This window comes from Hippocampus zosterae, chromosome 2, assembly GCF_025434085.1.
Source record: "Hippocampus zosterae strain Florida chromosome 2, ASM2543408v3, whole genome shotgun sequence".
Lineage (NCBI taxonomy): Eukaryota > Metazoa > Chordata > Actinopteri > Syngnathiformes > Syngnathidae > Hippocampus > Hippocampus zosterae.
The window spans coordinates 13217936-13239940 of NC_067452.1; the positions used below are offsets into that span (position 1 = coordinate 13217936).

The following is a 22005-nucleotide window of genomic DNA, read 5'->3' on the forward strand; positions in this document are numbered from 1 at the left end:
CCCTCCTTTCAGAATGGTTTGCCCCTGCAGCACGGGGGAAGTGCGTGTGCTTGTTTGTACGACCGGCAGTTTCCAATACAGCGGCACATAATGAACACTGGTGTCCGGTGTCTCGTTATTCTTCAACAAACATACAGAAGCAGACTGCTGTGTTCAAAGCAAACTTGAGAAAAATGAAGTATGCAACCATGGTTTAAATCCACTATAGGCTGAGTACTAGTGTACCTTAGATGTGCACTTTACAATGTTATATTGCTCTGTTTAGATTTCATTAAAAAAGCTGTTAAAGCAGCTGTTGTGTGACAAAATATTTTTTTCACCGTTATTGATGGGCAGTAATGAAAGTGAAAAATGTTTATGTAATATTAAAAATCAAAATTGTTATTTCAGTAAATATTTGCATTTGGCACATAGAAAACTGATTCATGATTCCATCTTGATGATAGCATTAAAATGGGGAAAAATAGGACAAAAAATGTAAAAGGAAATTCAGAAACGATAAAAAATGTGTGAGTAATCAATTTTTTGTTGATTTGAGTTAATTATGACAGTTGCATTTTTAATTAGATTAAATATTTTAATCGTTTGACAGCTCTATTTTATATGAAAAATAAAGCCAATCAATCAACCGAAATGGAGCAGTTTCTCTTTTTTTTTCAAAAGTGCAGCCTTTGCAAAAATGAAAATTGTATTCTATTACATTGTGATGTTGACTTGAACTTGATGAATTGCAATGAATCAATTCAGCCGCAACGATACATCTTTTATTACAACTAGACAAATTGGCTCCAAGTAGTACAATTCAACAGTATGAGCCACGTCATTTGTTAGACAACCGTCCATAAAAGGTGCCCGAACCATTATTTGGATGCCACAGATTTTTGCTCTGCAGCTTCGTCTGAGGCACTGCTGCCTCCGTAGTCATGCCTCTGTCATCATGACTCTGTAGTCCTTTCCTGGAGGAATGCAAGTGTGCCGGCACCTCCTTGGGTCACTGCCAGCCAACCAATCAGCAGCCTGGCCTGTGAATCATCAGGCAGAGCGCAGTGGGAGTTGCTTCTCTTTCGGGACTCAGATGGCCGTGCGCAAACAGCAACACACAGGGGCTGGCTCTGCATAAACATTAAAAAATATTGCCAAAAGCTATTATATTCTATCTATCTATCTATCTATCTATCTATCTATCTATCTATCTATCTATCTATCTATCTATCTATCTATCTATCTATCTATCTATCTATCTATCTATCTATCTATCTATCTATCTATCTATCTATCTATCTATCTATCTACTGTATCTATCTATCTATCTATCTATCTATCTATCTATCTATCTATCTATCTATCTATCTATCCATCCATCCATCCATCCATCCATCCATCCATCCATCCATCCATCCATCTATTTATCTGCTGCTTTTGTGCTCTGGTCAAAGCCATGTCTAATATAAGAGTATTGCTTCGCACCATCTGGAAGCATCTTCGTGCCAAGCAACTACAGTGGTCCCTCGAGATATGAATTATAGACATGTGACTCAGAACACCTTTCCTCATTAAAATGAATTAAAATATTATTATTCGTTCCAGCTTTGCCATTGCAAAAACCCAATTTTCTTTCAGTTGCACTCTATATTATTGGTTAAAAAACATGTTGCAATTACATAACCTCTGCTTAGTTCTTTTATCTTTAATGCTCACTATGCTTATACGTAGTAACTACCAGAAGACTGCAGTTGAGCTAGATAATGGATGTCAGGAAGATCGAGAGATGGCCGTGGAGCCTTTTCCTGTGAGATTGCAGAAGAAGGTCAAATCTGTCCAAACTGGTTCCTATTCTCTATACTGTACTCCCTTGGCTGCCCATCCACGGGAGGGGTGGTGGTGGGGGGGGGCGGGGGGGGGGGGGGGCTACTGCCTCGCCTAGCCCATGTCACTATGTGCGACTCTACAGTCTAAACTGTTTCTGAATGGATATGTGTGCCGATAGATAGGAAGATGCTGAGCCAGAGAGAAAGGTCACAGTGATGCAGTGGCCTAGCTCAAGTAATTTATTAAATTATTACCGGTAATTAACCCTTTCTGGGACAGCGGTTACTACAGTGGACAGCTTATCGTGTTATCAGGTTACAGGGTGCATGAACGGGTTAATATCTAAACTAACAGCATCTTATACATCGTGGCGCGTGACAATTTAATGCAGTTATGCAGACACAAACAAAACGGAACATTTTCACAATTATTGACTAAGTAAGGTGCAGTAATAAAGGTAATGTTTTTGCAGAAGACAGAAAAAATTATACACCAGTGAGTCTTTTATTATCTGTCTACATGTGTTGCTCCTCTCTTTTTGTTCAAATATAAGCCCAACTACGGCCTTTTCCATTATGTGTTAGCATTAAGCTAGGGGTATTGTTAGTATCTATCCCTACCTTTTCTCGGAAATGCTCACCTATTCCCATTTTCGGTGCTCCTTCTGAAACACCCTAAAATTCAATACAGTACATCTTTATTTATATGATGCTTTCACAACAGCTGCAGCTGTAACAAAGCGTTTCCCAGAACATTTAACATAATGCCACAAAATAAAGATGAAATCAAATAATCTGTAAAAAAAATCTCTGCGGTTCAGTTGATATTAACATGTTTTTGTATTATATTTTGTGCCTTATTTATGGGTTAAACCAGTGATTCTGAACCTTGGTTCGGTGAATCGTCTCGTGTTCGACGGGGCCTCTGCCATGGAGGTTAAGTCAATTAGTTATGGCACGCCCGCTTGGCCATCACTGGCTACAGATGATCACATGACATCGCTTGTCCAATCAGTGCTGCGGGAAATTTAGTTCGCTCCGTAGTCTCCGTGTGACCGTCGTGATACAATTAAAAAAAACCCTATACTTAGGCCATGTAATTGTATTTACTTTTTTTCTGTTTTTAATAAATGTGTTTTTTTAATGTCTTGAATTTGTAATGAAGGGTTGGGTGAACGTGTATATGGAGTGGTTGGGTGCAGTACCTCAAACAAGGTTAAGAACCACTAGTTTAAACATGTAATATGATCATTATAAAGAATTTTATTGGGCATTTACTGGCAGTTTTTGGCTATTCATAGCAGGAGAGGTTCCTATCCTGACCAGAAGGTGGCAGTGTATGTAAGTGGTCAACGTTTATACGATGCAATAATGATGGCACTAGATCAGTGGTTCTTAACGTTGTTCGAGCTACCGAACCCACCCAATTCCTATGCATGTTCACCAAACCCTTCATTACTGAAAAATAAAAATCTGATTCAAGAAGTGTTCCTTCAGTTTTGCCGGTCAGAGACTAGAGTTGCTCAACATGGCATGACAAGTCATGCCATGTCAAACATGCAGATAGGCTGCTGAGTCCCATCAAGCTCCGTGATGCATGTGAATCCACGTGGTACATATTCGTCCGACCACTTACTTTTTTTTTTTTTGTTCTTTTTGCTCGACATAGTAAGCACGTGTTAAAACATCTTTTTTTTTTATTACACGACGTACTACCACGACAGTCAAAGGTTGACTACTGAGCGAACTAAATTTCCCGCAGCACTGACTGGACAAGCAATGTCATGTGATCATCTGCAGCCAGTGATGGCCAAGCGGGCGTGTCAGAATTAATTGACATGTTGAGTCGGGTGTGTCTTAACCAACATGGGCGAGGCTCCGTCGAACCCCTGAGACCGATTCACCAAACCCCTGGGGTAACAGACAAAATATAGTACTGCAATGGTACGGCTAGCAACAATGGCTAGTAACTAACATCTAGTACATGTACAAGATATTAACAATATGTAAAACGAGTTGAAGAAAGGCAAAGCCTGAGGCAGGTTGTACTAATTCATGCATGAAAGATAAGTGCATTGCATTATCTGTGGCACAAATGCATCTGAGGGCAACTTTGTGCTACCGCTTCTTGCATGTGTGACTCACAGAGCATCGCCCACCTACCAGCCCTCTTCCTGTCTCGGGGGAACCGTGCTGACAAAGCAGCGATTTGACGGATGTAACAAGACGTGCAGTTCCCAAATAAAGCTCAAGTGAAGCTCAACCATGCACACTTCGGGAACAACTTGTGTCTGCCTGCTTTGGCCGCAATTCCATGTTGAGCTTCCAAATCAATCACCAGTCTGTGCTGTTGCTTTCTTTAATTTGCTGCTTTGGTCAGTCATGGCGTCTATACTGTACACGGTGCTTGTCTGCAATTTAAAATAATCAAAACAAGGCACATTAATAGACAATCACAACGTCCAATGGCTGGTGAGCTATTTTTTAGCTTTTGGCTTGCAACCTACTCACATGGTCCATGGCGGCTCCCTGGTGCCTGACTGCACGATATTGGTGGGGGTCTGAAGCGCACTTGAATCTCAAATATTTTACTAATACCCTGCCAAAATGCCTCCCACACAACAGTTCATATCTCAGTCAAGCCAAATGTATTTCAAGGCACCATTGTATTTTTCCTTAATGTGAGTACTTGTTCTCTACATGAGCCTTGCGATTGACTCGTGACTAGTCCAGGGTGGACCCGCCTCTCACCCAAAAGAGGAAATATGTCATGTCAGGGTCGCACTGGTCCCAAGCTTGATCTGATCCATTCCGATGTTTTCCCTCTAAAATGTCACCAGCAGCTTCACATTCTCTTTACACCCAACTGTTAACATTGATTTTCTTGTGTGTGCCATTGACTTGGAATCGAGCGATGAAGTGTGAGGAAAGCAATAGCTGGCAGATGGGTTGTGTGTGTGAAGGAGAGTTTTTCCAGGGGACTATGTGTCTTCTCGCCACAGTCAATCTGACATTCATCCAGCATGCCAGCATGGATAGAAACCAGCCTCTTGCAGTGTGGCGCTGCCAATAGCGTTGCCATGGCACCAAACACCATCGCCGCTCTCATCCTGGCGGGCGCCTAACCCTTCTCCAATTCATCACTCCTCCTTCCATTCACGCATCATCATAAAAGTTCAGCTCTGGGAAGGCTCCCGTTTACATTCAGTTTTGACTTTCTATTGTCACGTTCCAGCCACAACGCTGCAGGAGGCCAAAGTGCCATGATCCAATCTGCTCGTGTGGGCCATTCCTTTACTATGGCACGCTTGATTTAAAGTATTACCTGCTGCCAGGATAATCCCTTAACCAGAAAATCCCAGCCCTCACTGATGAGTGAGAGTTTTCCCCTCCACTATCAAAATAGTCATCCCTCGTTTATCGGGGTTAATGGGGACCAAAACCACCCGCGATAAACGAAAATCCACGAAGTATACATATACAGGTAAAAACAAAACAAAAGATGTATATATATATCAGTTTAGCGCGTTTTTATTGGCATTAATTTAAATGAATTTTAACGGGATTAAAATGTTTCTCGCGAGATTAACGCGGCACACGTCACAAGCGGATGATACGGTGCTCTATAAATACACCAGAAACAAAACAACAAGCGGCGCTGCAGAAGTCCACGCCCATGTCTGTTTTGCCAGCCATGGCAGGCGAGACACCGAAAACGGATACTTAAAGAGTTTATGAATGGAAAAAAATTGAAAAATGTTTACTTTTAAAAAGTTGCCAGATTGTTCCACTGACAAGACCAAAGTTACCTGTTCTTCTCTCTCTGTGTATCATACAGGTATACGATGTATGCCACTGACGCGATTGTTACTTGTTTGGAACTATTTTGTGTGGAAGGTTACAGCGTTCCGTGTCCATATAAATAGAGCGGGTGGAGCTTCTCTGTGTTCGTCTGACAGTGACAGTGCGATGCTGTGGTAGCGACCTAGCGAAAATTAAACGTCTCCAGTGTTGTCATCGAACCAAGTGTAGTCATCAGAAATGAGGTAGACACAAAAACAATAGAGAGACTTCCGCGCAAGAAGGACCAACATAATCAACATAGCCTGACTGTGTTTGGAGTAGTGAAACCCCCCTCTTTCAGAATGGTTTGCCCCAGCAGCACGGGGGAAGTGCTTGCGCTTGTTTGTACGGCCGGCAGTTTTGAATACAGCGGCACATAATGAACTGGTGTCTGTGGTCTCGTTATTCTCCAACAAACATACAGAAACAGACTGTTGTGTTCAAAGCAAACTTGAGAAAAACGAAGTATGCAACCATGATTTAAATCCACTATAGGCTGAGTACTTGTTTACCTTAGATGTGCACTTTATAATGTTATATTGCTCTGTTTTGATTTCATTAAAAAAGCTGTTAAAGCAGCTGTTGTGTGGCAAAACAATTTTTTTCACTGTTGTTGATGGACAGTAATATTGTGTGAGAGATTATGTGTGAACAACTGCTCCAAGTGAAAAATGTTCATGTAAAATTGAAAATTGAAATTGTTATTTCAGTAAATATTTGCATTTGGCACATAGAAAACTGATTCATGATTCCAAGTTGATGAGAGCATTAAAATGGGGAAAAATAGGACAAAAAATGTAAAAGGAAATTCATAAACGATAGAAAATGTGTGAGTAATCACGATTATTTTTTTAGTTCATTTCAGTTAATTATGACAGTTGCATTTTTAATTACATTAAATATTTTAATCGTTTGACAGCTCATATATATATATATATATATATATATATGACAATATAACGAATGACATGCCGGCTCAGACGTCGCCCGGCCAAACAAGGTCTGCGTCAGGTGCTGGGGAACCAGAGCACCTTGATGAAAAATGGGCTACTGGAACAAAGCGGAGATGGGCGAGATGCGATAACATGGCTCTGTTGGAATGCTACTACTCAAGCAACCCTAGTCAGAGGGGTTACATGCAGAGAATGTGGGCTAAATGGTTACTTCGAAACCCACAGTCACGGTTGACCGCGAAACAACTAGTAGCTCAGTGTTCCAACATCCACAAACGGCAACTGCTGTCACAACTTGAGATTGATGAGGTACAACACAGGTTCCATGGTGAAGGGCCCCAGGCTGCCAGATCAGAGGAGGAGGTCATACAAGAGATTGGGAGGCAAGCCCCAATGAATGCAGATGATGAGATTGGGTGGCCAGCCCCAATGAATGAAATGCTGAGCGAGGCAGCAACTGACCTGAAAGCTAAGATCATGGCGAGAATGAAAGCTGGGCAACCTAGAAACCGATTACAACGGCTATGTGAAGTACCATCTGAAAGTCTCATAGAAAGTGTGAATGCAGCACTGAGGGCGATCCCTACCGTAACGATCACAGAAACCAATGAGCTGATATACGCTTCAGCATCAGTGATCCTGGAGACTCTGGGCTATAAGAGCAACCATGGGAGCCATGAGATACGTTACCCACCATGGAAAAGACGGTTGGAGGCTAAGATCAAGGCGGCCCGGAAAGATGTGAGTCAATTGACGGAGGCCCAGAGAGGTGTGATGAAAAGGCCGATACCCGAGAGGTACATCCAGATGACCATACCTGAAGCACTCGAAACTGCCAAACAAAGGCTCCAAGCCTTGTCCAGTCGCCTAAAGCGGTACACGAAAGAGAATGAGGCCAGACGAATAAACAGGCTGTTCGCAACACAACCTGCGAAAGTGTACGCTCAGTGGCAGGGTCCTAACAACAGAGCTGACCCACCAAGGCTGGAAACTGAAAGGTACTGGAAAGGCATATGGGAGAAGGAGGTTGCACATAACAGCAGTGCACAATGGCTGGTGACCCTGAGAGAGGAGCACAGCAACCTCCCTGAACAGAACCCAGTTACCATAACAGTGGCAGACATACAGGAAAGAGTCTCAGATATGAAGAACTGGACAGCACCAGGCCCGGACATGGTCCACACCTACTGGCTAAAGAGACTCACAGCACTCCATGAGCGCCTAGCAGTACAAATGAACCAGCTGCTGAGGGATGGGACTCACCCAGAATGGCTAACCGAAGGGCGAACGATCCTGATCATGAAGGATCCCTCGAAGGGTGCAGCCCCATCCAACTATCGGCCAATAACCTGTCTCTCCACAACATGGAAGCTCATGTCAGGCATCATTGCGGCTAAGATAAGTGGACACATGGATCAATACATGAACGAAGCGCAGAAGGGCATTGGTAGGGATACCAGAGGAGCCAAACATCAGCTCCTGGTTGACAGAACAGTCGCACAAGACTGCAGGTCCCGACGTACCAACCTGTGCACAGCTTGGATTGATTACAAGAAAGCCTATGACTCGATGCCACATACATGGATCACTGAATGCTTGGAGTTGTATAAGGTGAACAGGACCCTAAGAGCCTTCGTTGCGAACTCGATGAGGATGTGGAAAACCACACTTGAAGCAAATGGCAAGCCACTTAAACAAGTGTCCATCAAATGTGGCATATACCAAGGTGATGCACTCTCCCCACTGCTGTTCTGCATAGGACTGAACCCCCTAAGCCAAGTAATCACCAAGACAGGCTATGGATACCGCCTCAGAAATGGAGCTACAATCAGTCACCTCCTCTACATGGATGACATAAAGCTGTATGCTAAGAGCGAAAGGGACATAGATTCCCTGATCCACACAACCAGGATCTACAGCAGCGACATCGGGATGTCATTCGGGCTTGAGAAATGTAGTCGGATGGTGACTAAGAGAGGAAGGTTAGTCTGCACTGAAGGGGTCTCACTCCCTGAAGGAACAATAGCAGACATTGAGGACAGCTACAAGTACCTTGGTATACCACAAGCCAATGGCAACCTCGAACTGGCAACAAGGAAAGCGGCTACGGCCAAATACCTCCAGCGAGTGAGGCAAGTCCTAAGAAGCCAGCTCAATGGCAAGAATAAGACCCGGGCAATAAACAGCTATGCCCTGCCAGTGATCAGATACCCTGCAGGAATAATAAGGTGGCCAAAGGAAGAGATTCAGACCACGGACGTTAAGATCCGAAAGCTCCTAACCATGCATGGAGGGTTCCATCCCAAATCCAGCACCCTGAGACTGTACGCAAGCCGAAAGGAAGGAGGCCGGGGACTAGTGAGTGTGAGAGCCACTGTCCAGGATGAAACATCCAAGCTCCATGAATACATCAAGGAGAAGGCTCAAACGGATGACGTACTCAGAGAATGTCTCAGACAATGGGGAACAGAAGATGAGGCGCTGGAAGAGGGACCATCATGGGAGGACAAGCCCCTACACGGGATGTACCACCGGACCATAACTGAAGTGGCTGATCTCAAGAAGTCCTATCAGTGGCTAGAGAGGGCTGGCCTGAAGGACAGCACAGAGGCACTCATCCTGGCTGCTCAGGAGCAGGCCTTGAGAACCAGAGCCATCGAGGCCCAGATATACCACACCAGACAAGACCCAAGGTGTAGGTTGTGCAAAGAGGCACCTGAGACGATCCAACACATAACTGCAGGGTGTAAGGTGCTGGCAGGAAAAGCCTACATGGAACGCCATAACCAGGTGGCTGGCATAGTCTACCGAAACATCTGTGCGGAGTATGGATTGGAAACCCCAAGGTCAAAATGGGAAACACCACAGAAGGTGGTGGAGAATGACAGAGCGAAGATCCTGTGGGACTTCCAGATCCAGACTGACAAGATGGTAATGGCGAACCAACCAGATATCGTGATCATAGATAAAGGGCAGAGGAAAGCCGTTGTAGTGGATGTAGCGGTCCCAAGTGATGGAAACATCAGGAAGAAGGAACATGAGAAACTCGAGAAATACCAAGGGCTCAGAGGAGCTGGAGAGAGCCTGGAAGGTAAAGGTGACAGTCGTGCCTGTGGTGGTCGGAGCACTCGGGGCAGTGACCCCCAAACTAGATGAGTGGTTGCAACCGGGAACAACATCGGACATCTCAGTCCAGAAATGTGCAGTGCTGGGAACAGCAAGGATACTGCGCAGAACCCTCAAGCTTCCTGGCCTCTGGTAGAGGACCCGAGCTGAATGAGGGACGGACACCACCCGAGGGGTGAGATGAGGATTTTTTTTTTTAAATATATATATTTAGTTATTTTTATGAATATGTTAAAAAAATCCGCGATAAACGAACCGCGAAATAGCGAGGGATCACTGTGCAGCTGGCGCACCAAATGCTCATGGTAGGTTTTGACACTCTTGCAGTCTTGGCTGTCTTTTCCTTTTCTTTCCTGTAGCACACTATAATAGTACTTAATTAATTATTTGCAGAGGATAAAGAATATATGCCTTTTAGTATTGTTTTATTATCTCTGGACAGGCATTTTTCCACCGTTTAGGTTAATAAATATTTGTTGCTTAAAAATTTGGAAATAGATGATGCTACCTGTAAGCCCTCCTATAGCATTTTGCATTGTGTGTTAGCAATAAGCAAGCAAACGTAAATGAAAGGCAATGGCATAATTTTCTTCTCAAAGGTATTGTGTTTCGTATGCAGAGTCTGAGTGTTTAAAACTTTTCATTGGCTTTTTTTGCAACCACATGAAGAGAAGTGGTGTGACTGTGATCCACATGAACCAAGAGTGTGCTGCACATTGTTTAGTGCGTGTAGTCACGTGTGTGTGTGTGTGTCGTGGCTGGCTTTGCAGTGGAATATTTGGTGACAGATGGTAGAGCATCTCACTCAGATTAATAGCTGGATTTCCCATCCAATCGGCTCTAGCTCGCATCGTAGCAAGGCTGCACTGGTAAAAATAGTCGGGCTCGTCTAATCTGTTGTGTGTCTGCGTGAGGATTCATCTTTGCGTTCATGCTAGTATGTGACTCACAACAATGCTCAGCAGGGTGCATCTACAGTAAAGTAGAATGTATTAGCTGTTCTAAGCAAATTTTTGATAAAGAAGCACAGAAAAAAATCAAAACAAATTTCAGTGGCGCCTTGATATACAAGTCAAGTACAGCCCCTCCCAGTTGAATTTTACAATTAAGCTAAACATAAAACAAAGAAAATTACCTGATGTGTATTTCAAACAATCACATACTGTAACTTTGCCTTACACCAAAGTCTCTGATCTTAATGCTAACCCACAATGCTAAACTCCATAGATAGGCTAACAAACCGAGCGTTGTCGTGTTGTAACCGTTTAAGCAATGGATATTTGAGCACAAATGTGTTGCTACCCCCACATCACATATTGACAAGCATATTCTTTATCTTCTGTGAAGAATGATGAATATTATTGTGGCAATGTCGTAACTTGTGACCACCTTCATGTATAGTAGAGTCCGTCTGTTGGAACTCCAGATGAGGTGCATGGCGGTCCCAAACATGGTCGACTAGAATTATCAAAGATGTGCCCGCTTTTACACTGAGTGCACAGATCATTTGTTGGCCAAAATTGGGGCCTTAAGATCTGTTTCTTCTTTCTGGAACTTTTGGTTTTGCTTGCATTCAGAACTTGCACGTCTCAGTTTTGTAAACGTGGCAGGGACACTGAAGCAGAAGTTATGTTCAGGCAAATGTCTGTTTAATTATACAAAATGTCTCACAATAATATTCAATGTGGCTACCAAATAGTTGTCAAAGCATTTGCGAATGAAATTGTAACCATGACAACCATCGTACAAAGTGTTGATCACGCTGAATTATTTTGCATTTTTTCGCAGCTTTTGCCAGCGCAACTGACAAAGCGTCGGCCTGTTTTGTGCCGCTTTTGTTCAGACGCACGTCTGCATGAATGTATCGAGTCGCTGTCAAATGTCCCCCCTGTCTTTCTCCTTGCAGATCTTTGCCATCTTCGCCTTCTCAACATGCGGCAGTTACTCCGGCATGTTCAAGATGAGCGTGGAGTGTAAAAACCGGTCAGAGAGTGATCTTGGCATTGAAGTAGAATTTGAATATCCGTTCAGGTATGACTTTACTGTTCTTGTTGTTCCAATTGTTGTAGCTCATCCTCTCATCATTTCTGCCCCTGATATCAAGGCCCATTTTAAGGTTATTAAAAAAAATAGAATGGTGACGTATGGGAAAGTTATGGCCAATTGTTGCCCCATTTAACTAAAGCAATGACAAGAAAATATCTGCAGAATGTAAGACACATTTTTTGGCAGGGAGCTTGTAAAAAAAGGTATCTGGAGCACACAGATTATTTAAAAGAAACTTTTTGTTGAACACAACCGTAATTGGTTTCTCAATGTTCCAATTGTACCGGATTTTTGTGACCATAAGGCGCATCGTATTAAAAGGCGCAATCTCAGTTACAGGTACTATTTCTTTATTTAACTCATACAATAAGGCACACGGTATTATTGGACCCAGGTAATTGCTAAACATACCCTAGCCTAAAATATACAATAGTATGCATCAACACTAAAATATACACTAGCATTCAGCGGAAACAAAACTGAGTTTGGTTGTACTGTATTGAAGTATTTAACAATGTCACAAATCTATCCTAGTCCTCATCTTCTCTACCTGAAATCAAGAGCTGGGCAAGTTCTCTGACAAATACGCAATGTTCCCTCTCGTCACAAACCATGGATTCGTTGATCTTGAATCCTCCCGTGACTCCTCGATTCCAATGTTACTCTGCATAACAGATAGCTGTACTTCGTAAAAGTCCCTCTTTGTAGGTGGCATTTTCGGCAGGTTATTTTGCCATATTGGCAATGTATACCGAATGGGGGCGCGTCCTCTTTCCCGCTCACTCTTCCCCCTTTAATGTCCGCATGCTGTTCTCAGTCGCACCCGCCGTCCTCTATCTTAAGTAGCGTGTTGGCAAGAAATGATCCCAGTCTGTCAAGCGGAGTGCTCATCAGACCTATACAACAGCATTCACAGATTTTGTATCGTGGTGCACACATAAGGCACTCTGTACATTAAAAAAAAAATTAAGACTTTTAAGTACATTTTATGGTCGTATAAATACGGTAAATTCCACACTGATTGTCACTGAGGTGAATCGCATCTTTGCAACCCGCAATATTTGAATGAATGACAGTTAGATTAATCATTTGTGAACAAACAACAATAGAGGACATTTCATTACTTTTTTTCAAAGCTTGTCTAACTTAATGTGCTCATCTCTTGACAGGCTCCATCAGGTTTACTTTGATGCCCCCACATGTAAGGGAGGGAATCCCGAGCGTCTGTTCCTGGTCGGCGACTACTCTTCCTCAGCAGAGTTCTTTGTCACCATCGGTGTTTTCTCCTTCCTCTACTCCATGGCAGCCCTCTCTGTTTACTGTTTCGTCTTGGAGAAATACCGTGAAAACAACAAGGGCCCCCAGATAGTGAGTCAGCGTATATACGCACATCACAGCAAGCGGGAGCGTTCCTTGATTCTTGCGTACTGTTCAAAATAGCTCAAATGTTTCATTCATCCTGATATTTGATGACTTCTCCTAAGGTTACTCTCCATTCTTAAATATGAAAATCTTTCAAAATGCCATTGTTTCTATTAGCTGCTTCAAAGTTTGTGTGCACTGAAGCTGTAATGGGTCAAATTGGACCGGCATCTACAAAAGTGGATTTGGGATTTCCCAGCATGTGCTAAATCAAGTAAAAAGGTGGTAATCGTTGGAATCTTGAAACTGCGAAACTGTACATTGCCACCAGTGTGTATATTTTGATGGGCCAGCTCTAACTTTGTTCAGGAAACAGCATCGAAACAAGAGGGAAACCCGGAAGCCGTAAAAGAGTTCAAGTCACATATTTGTCACAAATCAGTTTTGTACATCTACATAGTGTTCCATAGAAAATTATACCTGTTGGTTGGTCTTGGAGGTCGCGGGGGAACCTTGTATGAGGACAAACATGAAACAGCATAAGAATGATCGGACATGACCTACTGTGCGGAAATATGGGGAAATGCCTGCAAAACAAACACACTCCCTATTCTAAAACTACAAAAAAAAAGCAATTCGAATTAATAGATCAAAATATACGGAACCCACAAATCCACTACCGGTATGTATCAAATTAAATACGATGACATTTTATGATCTGGTTGACTTTAAAATCACCCAATTAATGTACAAAGCACACAATAACCTGCTCTGCCAAAACATTCAGAAGTTTTTCGAAGTTCGAGAAAGCAGCTATGATTTAAGAGGTACCAACTTACCGGTATTCAAAAAACTCAAAACAAGAACAAACATCAAGCAAAGAAGTGTATCTATCAAAGGTGTTAATCTGTGGAATAATCTCGAAACGGACCTGAAAATGAGTAAATCTTAGCTTTCTGAGTTCAAAAACAAATTTAAAAAAAATAGTACAAACAACCTACATCAATCAGAGTTAAAATGATAAATTCTAAACATTGAATATAATGATAAATCAGAACCAAGTTGATAAATAGAGAAAGGTGTTGAAATATCCATTATGAATACAAGAGAAAATTGACACAAGAGTGCCAGGGTGAGGATGTATATAATCCCGATACAAACCAAAAGATGTAAAAATATCACGGTTAAGGGTAAAGTATGAGCCTTAATGGAGACTTCTTTCTTCTGACTTTTTTTCTTTTCTGATTGATATAAAAATGATTTATTAGATATAAACACATAACGGGGTAGGACGAGATAAGTTTTTTACTTCTTCCTACTCCCTTGAACATAATAAGTGTGTTGAATGAAGACTGATTTCTTTCTTTTTACTATTTTATCTACCTTATTTTCTGTCAAATTATTACTGTATATGTTTCATGTTCAATAAACAAACAACAACAACATACTAAACATCAGGAGCAGAAGTCACACAGAGGTCAGAGGAAAGTTGCAAAAATCAAGAATCTGCAATATAGCAAATAAAAATAAACTTTTCCTGTTCTCTGATACGTTGCTTCGGGATTAATCATCCATTTATCAATGCCACACAGGCTATTAATACATTTGGTAAAGATCAGTTGTTCATAATGTCATATAGATAATTAATAGGAGTACATTCTTGCCTGGGGTCAAGACTGACCTGGAACATTCTGTGTGTGCCTGGAAAATTCACCATCTGTAAGCCTTCTAAAGTTGTTGGTCTCAAACGTGGTGGTTGTTGACCGGCAGGACTTTGTAGCGACAGCGGTGTTCGCCTTCATGTGGCTGGTGTCGTCTTGCGCGTGGGCCAAAGGTCTGTCGGATGTGAAGACGGCCACCGATCCCGAAAGGGTTATCAGCCTCATCACGGCCTGCAACGAACGAGAGAATCGCTGCCTTGAGGTCTACGACCCCAAAGTCTCTGGACTCAACACCTCTGTGGTAAGTTGCGTGCACGGAGCTGGGGTTAGACTTAAGCACCTAACCCTGGGTTAAAAATAATAATAATAAAAGAAAGGCAAAGACAATTTAAAGAAGACAACGCATTAGAGGTCATTGTTAAGTTAGTGCAACATGCGTTTGCAATTTGCAAAGCTGTAAGACAGATTTTAATGTTACAGGTTTCAGAGATACTGCTCAGCGTAAACGTTAGGTATGAGCACGCTGACCAAATTAGTAATGAAATAGTATAGTAATAAAATAGTAATAAAAAATTAGTAAATAACAGTGTATTTCACAGCCATTCATGCAAGTATCCGGAGTTGCGAGCGCTTTGTTGAAAGCAGATCTCGCCCTTTGCGATCCGCAGGCTTTTGGCTTCATCAACCTGATCCTGTGGATAGGCAACCTGTGGTTCGTCTTCAAGGAGACCGGCTGGATGGCGGCCTTCACGGGAACGTACATGCCTTCGCAGGAAAAGCAGCCCGCTCCCGATTCCTTCGCTCAGGGCGGCGGCTACGGTCAGCAGGACCCGTACGCCGGCTCTCAGGGAGGTTACCAGCCCGAGTATGGCCAGCAGGGGGGCTACAACGAGGACGGAGGCTACAGCCAGGGCTATGAACAGCAGCCCACCTCCTACTCCAATCAAATGTGAGCATGTGTGCTGATGCCACAGCTGCAGGATGGTGAGTGTTTTTTTTTACCAAAAGTCACCTCAAAATGATGATGATGAATGTCCTATTTTTCAAAGACAGCAAACCACCACATATTCATGTTCACTTCAGAGGGGTTCGACCTCTGTGCTAAAAATGTTCAACAGATCCCACAATACTATGCGATTGACTGTAGTGGTGGGCTACTTTGCCTTTTCAGTGAGAACGCCGACACGCTGTGTAAATATTTAGATTACTGTAGTCCACATGACGAGAGGTTTTTTAGTGGCCTTTCACACTTTGTAGTGATGGAGAAATACATAGACTTTAGACCAGGGGTGTCAAACTAATTTCACAATGTGGGCCACATACGGCCTCAATCAACATCAGGTGGGCCAGACCATTACAATTATACCATACTCTGCTATAAATAACCATAATAATATGTCTTTCCTTTGTTTTGGTCTAAAGAAGCACAAGGACACTAGGAAAATATTGACATTTAATCAACGTATCTTTGACTAAACATTTCATGAAGCACTTTAGATTTCCTTAGACAAATGTGCAATTTACTTTTATCATTCATATATATGCATTGCAACTGATCCCACTGATTGTACCAAGGCACAAAACTTTAACAAGTCATTTGTATTGAAAAATAGAGCGAAGTATTTTAAGATTAAACGAGATCTATAAAGAAAGGAATTTTAAAACCATTTACACATGTGCATATAAAATCTAAATGTAATCCCTGCCTACACCTTACAAACTAAGGAGAGTGCTATTTAATGTGTAAAGAATAAAGTATTCACGTCCTTGATAGCATCTGCTGTTTTGGGTCTGTCTCAGTGACAGACTGAGGCTGCTGTTGTCTTCTTCTCTGATCAAAACAGTGTGTCCCCTAGTGAATACTGCATGAATCTCACCTTATTAAAAAATATTCATTCTGTGTCTTTTATGCATTTTTTTCACTTTTAAATGATCCTGCGGGCCTGATTGAACCTCATTGGGCGCTGGTTCCGGCCCGCAGGCCGGATGTTTGACACACCAGATTTGCCAGACAGACAGGCAAATGTGCTATGACATGCATCAGACTGAAGTTGTTTGGCCCGAAACAATTTGCTAAGTTGTTTTTCCTTCCCGCATTAAGTAGGAGGGGACAATACAAGAGACAAGTTCTGTAAAAAAAAAAAAAAAAAGTTGTTATGAAATGCAGGAGAGACAATTTTCACAATAGCAAAGCTTAATATGTGTAAATGAATTTCAAGTTTGTTGCCTTGAAATTTTGAGTTTTTTTTTTAACAGTGTTGCATATGCAATAACTACCGCTAGTCTCCACTAGGGTGTTCGGGGATGGTGGTGTTAGCACTCAGAAGTGGACACTGATACAAAAGTAACAAATAAACTTGATTCACTAAAGAAACCAAGTAACAAACAAACTGAGGGCCGGCCCTGCCAATGGCTGAGCTCTCAACACGGCTGGAAAAAAAAAAAACACAGTGAAATTAGTCCAAATGTAAAAGCGTGTGGAGAACACAAGAATAAGCTCTCAAAACTAGAAAAGGTATTCGCAGAAAATCAGTGGTAAACACTGGGAACAATGTCAAGGTACAACAAAGGATAATATGAACAACTTGCAATGAAGAAAAGACTCAGGATAATGCTTAATTAACCATGAGGTGTATATAACCAGTACCTCAGATGTGACAAGACTTTCTGGCAAATAGCTCAAGTCTGACTGGAACCTAAATACTGAGTGTGATGAGTGTCAGGGAACAACTGCGAGGAACTCAGCACACCTGACCATACCTCACCCTGGAAACAAAAACAAAGACAGAGGAAAGACTTACGCACAGACTGAGACTCCAAGGACCACAATTGAATAAGAAGTAGAGAAAATAGACGATACATGGACAAACTCAATAGTCCGATTGCTTTTGCCCAGATCCTACTTTGTTTTATTATTGCTGTTATTTTTGTATGCTCTCGTGATTTTGGTTCATTGTTTATGGTTTATATGTACTGTATGTCTGCAACCGACTGGAAAGTAATAAAAAGTGGCAAAAAAAAAATCAAAGACAGAGGCCAACACAGGAAGCACAAATGTATCAATTTCAAAATAAGAGGAATTGCAAATGACTCAACAACCACAAAAAACCCGTAAAAATCAAAAGGGATTTTTTATAAGCACTGTAACAAAAACAAAAATGTTAAACACGGTTCGAATGCATGTTCCATCACCAATCCGTAGAAAATGTGTGTTTCACTATATTAAGTTTTTTTTCCTGTTGAACTGTTTATGAGTGAGGATGTCATAAATCATTCAAGATCGGGTTAATGAATACTCTCCTTCCTGTCGTCCTCTTTCCAGGGTGACCTTGTGATTCCGGCACTCAAGCGCCGCCTGCGTTTCTGCACTCGTCTGTTAGTCTGTTTGTGTACATGTACGTTTGGCAAGTGGTGGAGTGGGTTGGGGGAAAGGGGGGGGGGGTATACATGGGAGGGCGGACTGACCTAAAGTGGGTCGTGAACACCTTAAAGGAGCTGGAGGAGGTCAGGCAGGGGTCATGGGATGGGGGTCGGAGTCTTTGCTGTAACATGATGTTTATTCTCGTGATGTATTTAACTGTAGAAGACAACAGAGGATTGTCTGTTTGGTTATACGAGAAAAACTTGAATACAAATACCAAAACATTCATTGACATTGAACATTGAAGAGGAACACTTGTCACGGAAAAAGACTTACATTTATCAGGGTGGGGGAGGCAGTGGGGTTGGGGGGGTATTGTAGTTATATTTAACTTGAGAGAATGTATTGTCTGTGCTGTGTAAATATCGACCTGCTAATATATATGATTCTATTACCCTGTTGAATAATTGTGCACTCCATATTAGTTGTTATACAACAAATGTAGAGCACAGAGTTATTCAATTGGACTGACTTAGATTCTGTTTAGAAGCGCATTGTTTGGCCTTTGCCCTTCAACTCCTCTCCCATCACACCAACAGTTTTTTTTTATTATTCACGACGTCAACTCTTCATTTTACTTGTGCACTGTCAATTATTTTAGCTGTTGGATGAGGACTAGGGTGAAGGCCAATGAATATATATGGAAAGAACTATAAACAAGGTTTAATCACACTACCTTGATTGGGGGGGGGGGGGGGGGGCAACAGCTAGTAAGTGACGTGGGTGGAATTTGGAGGAAATGGCCAGATGTGGCTTTGCAGCCAGACATTTCTATTACCAAATTTACATTTTCACCAGGATGAATATGCCAGCAAAATTTTTTGAGTTGATGATGAAATTGCGGAAGCGTATTTCTGCAACGCGAGACAAACAAAAAAGTTGTTATGTGATAAAGTTTTTCTTTTAACATGAAGATAAAATTTCACATTTCCACATGGTTAATTGTAATGTTATATTGTGATCAATTTCATCTTGGAACGATTTCTGATGAATATGATAAGTTTCATATTTTAACATAACAACTTCCACATTCTGTGCAACAAAACAAAACAATTTCTTCCGGTTGAGGTCAATGGCGAGTCCTATGTGGGCATAACTTAATATATAAATTACTTAAAATGTGGAATTGATCAGGTTGTAAGATGAACATTCTAATGTTAAAATGTGGCATTTAACACAGTGTGGCAGGAGTACGCTTCCGTAGGACATCCTTCAAAACAGCAGTTTGGTTTTCCTGAGAATGATAATGAGCAATTTGAAGAGAGGGCCTTCGTTCGGCACCCGAATTAATAACAACTAATTATCTGCATAGAAGATAACATTTTGCGCTTGCGGTGCTTTCAAGTCGATTGTTTTCCACTCTATTTACCGTATTTCTCAGTATTTTTTTCCCTTCCCTGTCAAGAGGACGTGCAAATTTTCCCAACCTAACATGTCAAGATGACATTCGTGACTTGATTGCATCTTCAAGTACCTGTGGTCATTTACAAACTGCTGTTGTGTGCTTTGAACATTATTAATCAGGGCGGCGAGTGTCCGTTTTAGAAGTGTGTGTCTTTATTTGTGGGTATCGGGCAGGTTTTGTCAGTGAATTTTGTCCTATTTGTGCGGTTCCGAATGTTGTAAGACAGTCCTGTAGTCCTTGCCCCCCTCTCCCCCTCTTACATTAACTTCTAGTGTGAGTAAAGGACAATAAATTAGAGTACATGTTTAAGATCTCGCCCTCGAAAATGTTTTAAAGTAGTCGGGACAAAATGGCAGATGTTTGTTCTGCATCCCAAATCTTTCTTTCTCGCTTCTCCTTTGAATGGCAAGTGAAATTACTGCATGCATTGTCTTCCTCTTATCCTGAAGTGTCCCTCAACATATTTGGGCAGACTCCGCAGTGACATGACGGCATGTTCGATCCATCTCCGGTACAGTTCTACACAAAGCACAATCTAGGCAATAATGAGAATGAAACAGGCCTGCCAGTTGTGTATGAAATGGTTGCAGCTGTGTCATCATTTGTCGTTTGGATTCCACAGACCACATCTGAATGAATCCTTGTCCATCTCCGGTGTTTTGGATTCGCTCTCTTCTTTATTTCCACTTTTTGTCTTGTCCCCCAACACAGTTTTCTTCTCTCTGTAGCTCCTATAAATATGCTCAAATGAAATATACTCTGTTGTTAGTGGTGAATGATGTCTTGTGATACTCTCGACACGTTTGCATAGTGCTGTGTTTATTGTGAATGATGTATACATATTAGTATTTATGATAAGCCAGAGAAGAAAAATATTCAAGGTTCTCCGGAATTCTGCTGTATTCTTACTGTATGGGCTCCATGTGAAACAAAAAAAATGAAATAAACTTGAAATTATTCTGTTGAAGGTTAAAACGTGTATACTTCTGTTCAAAGGGATCTCCTTTTTTCTTGATCGAAAGTGTGTTTGAAATTTAATTATTTTAGGTCCATAATTAAAAATAATAAAAATTCAAAACTGATACTACAGTATTAGATGTACAGTAAACATTTGTTTTTGGTCAACACTTAAAATGACACGGTCATCAGCATTTGTTTTCCTGCAGATCACTTGTGGGCAAACTTCGTGTTTCTGCGCCCGTGTGTGTGTGTGTGTGTGTGTGTGTGTGTGTGTGTGTGTGTGTGTGTGTGTGTGTGTGTGTGTGTGTGTGTGTGTGTGTGTGTGCACCAACTCATAAAATGGGCCAATTCATTCGTGGATGAGGTAAAACAAAAGTAATAAAATGTAAAACTGTTTATTTTAATATGAATATAATTAAATAATTCATTTCCAGGTATATTTTATTTATAACTGAATTGTGTTATCTATCCATTTTCCGATCCGCTTTATCCTCACAAAGGTCACGGGGGTTGCTGGAGCCTATCCCAACTGTCTTCGGGCAGTAGGCGGGGGACACTCTGAACCGGTTGCCAGCCAATCACAGGGCACACACAGACAACCATCCAAATACACACTCACACCTTGGGACAATTTAGAGTGTTCAATCAGCCTGCCATGCATGTCACATTTCCATCTAACCATCCATCCATTTTCTGATTCGCTTATCCTTGCAAGGGTCGTGGGGCGTGCTAGAGCCGATCCCAGCTGCATTCGGATAGCAGGCGGGGAACATCCTGAACTGGTTGCCAGCCAATTGCAGGGCACAACATAGATGAACAACCAGCCGCGCTCACACTCACACCGCAATTTCTAATGTTCCATTACCTTCCATGCATGTTTTTGGAATGTGGGAGGAAACCGGAGTACTCGAAGAAACCCCACACGGGCCCGGGGAGAACATGCAAACTCCGCACAGGGAAGCCGGAGCTGGAATTGAACCCAGTACCTCTGCACTGTAATTGTGTTATTATTTATTAGTTATTGATCACTTAGAGTCTAAATGTGAAATGAAATCAAATGTAGCAGACGTGTGCACATTTTCAGCATGACGTCTCTGATCCACTGGAGAAAGGACACTTTGATCCTCTCCTCTTTCATCTAGAACTGCTTCAGACAACAAAGTGTATGCAGAAAATTGGTGAAGATTGAACGACTGTCTGTGTCCTATGTGTTGTCTTGTGTTATTTTTGTTATTTTGACTTCAAAATGGCGCCGCGAGAGTGGCTGCCTTTCCAGCAGCTCCTATATTTTGTTGTTCTACTCCTTACTTTCATAACTTTGCTGCTGTGAATTGGGAATTTCTCCATTGTGAGACTAATAAAGGTTTTTCTTATCTTATCTTAAATGTCCATGAAAAAAGTTACATTTGCACTGTGTTTA

The 22005-nt window shown here is 41.8% G+C and overlaps 1 protein-coding gene and 1 long non-coding RNA gene across 2 annotated transcripts in view; one reads left to right on the plus strand and one right to left on the minus strand.

The window, feature by feature from the left end:
* LOC127596037 (synaptophysin-like) overlaps positions 1-20600 on the plus strand; it is a 29526-nt gene extending 8926 nt beyond the window's left edge. The window contains exons 3-7 of the mRNA XM_052058181.1: positions 11637-11761; positions 12946-13144; positions 14909-15100; positions 15468-15783; positions 18122-20600. Coding sequence (XP_051914141.1) covers positions 11637-11761; positions 12946-13144; positions 14909-15100; positions 15468-15752 — 801 coding nt within the window. The 3' untranslated portion in view covers positions 15753-15783; positions 18122-20600. The remainder of the gene's footprint in view (positions 1-11636; positions 11762-12945; positions 13145-14908; positions 15101-15467; positions 15784-18121) is intronic.
* LOC127596096 (uncharacterized) lies at positions 683-4657 on the minus strand. The gene is made up of 2 exons (XR_007961382.1): positions 3972-4657; positions 683-1112 (listed from the first exon to the last, which is right to left on the minus strand). It is a non-coding gene; the product is annotated as an uncharacterized LOC127596096 (long non-coding RNA).
* Positions 20601-22005: the final 1405 nt, after the last annotated feature.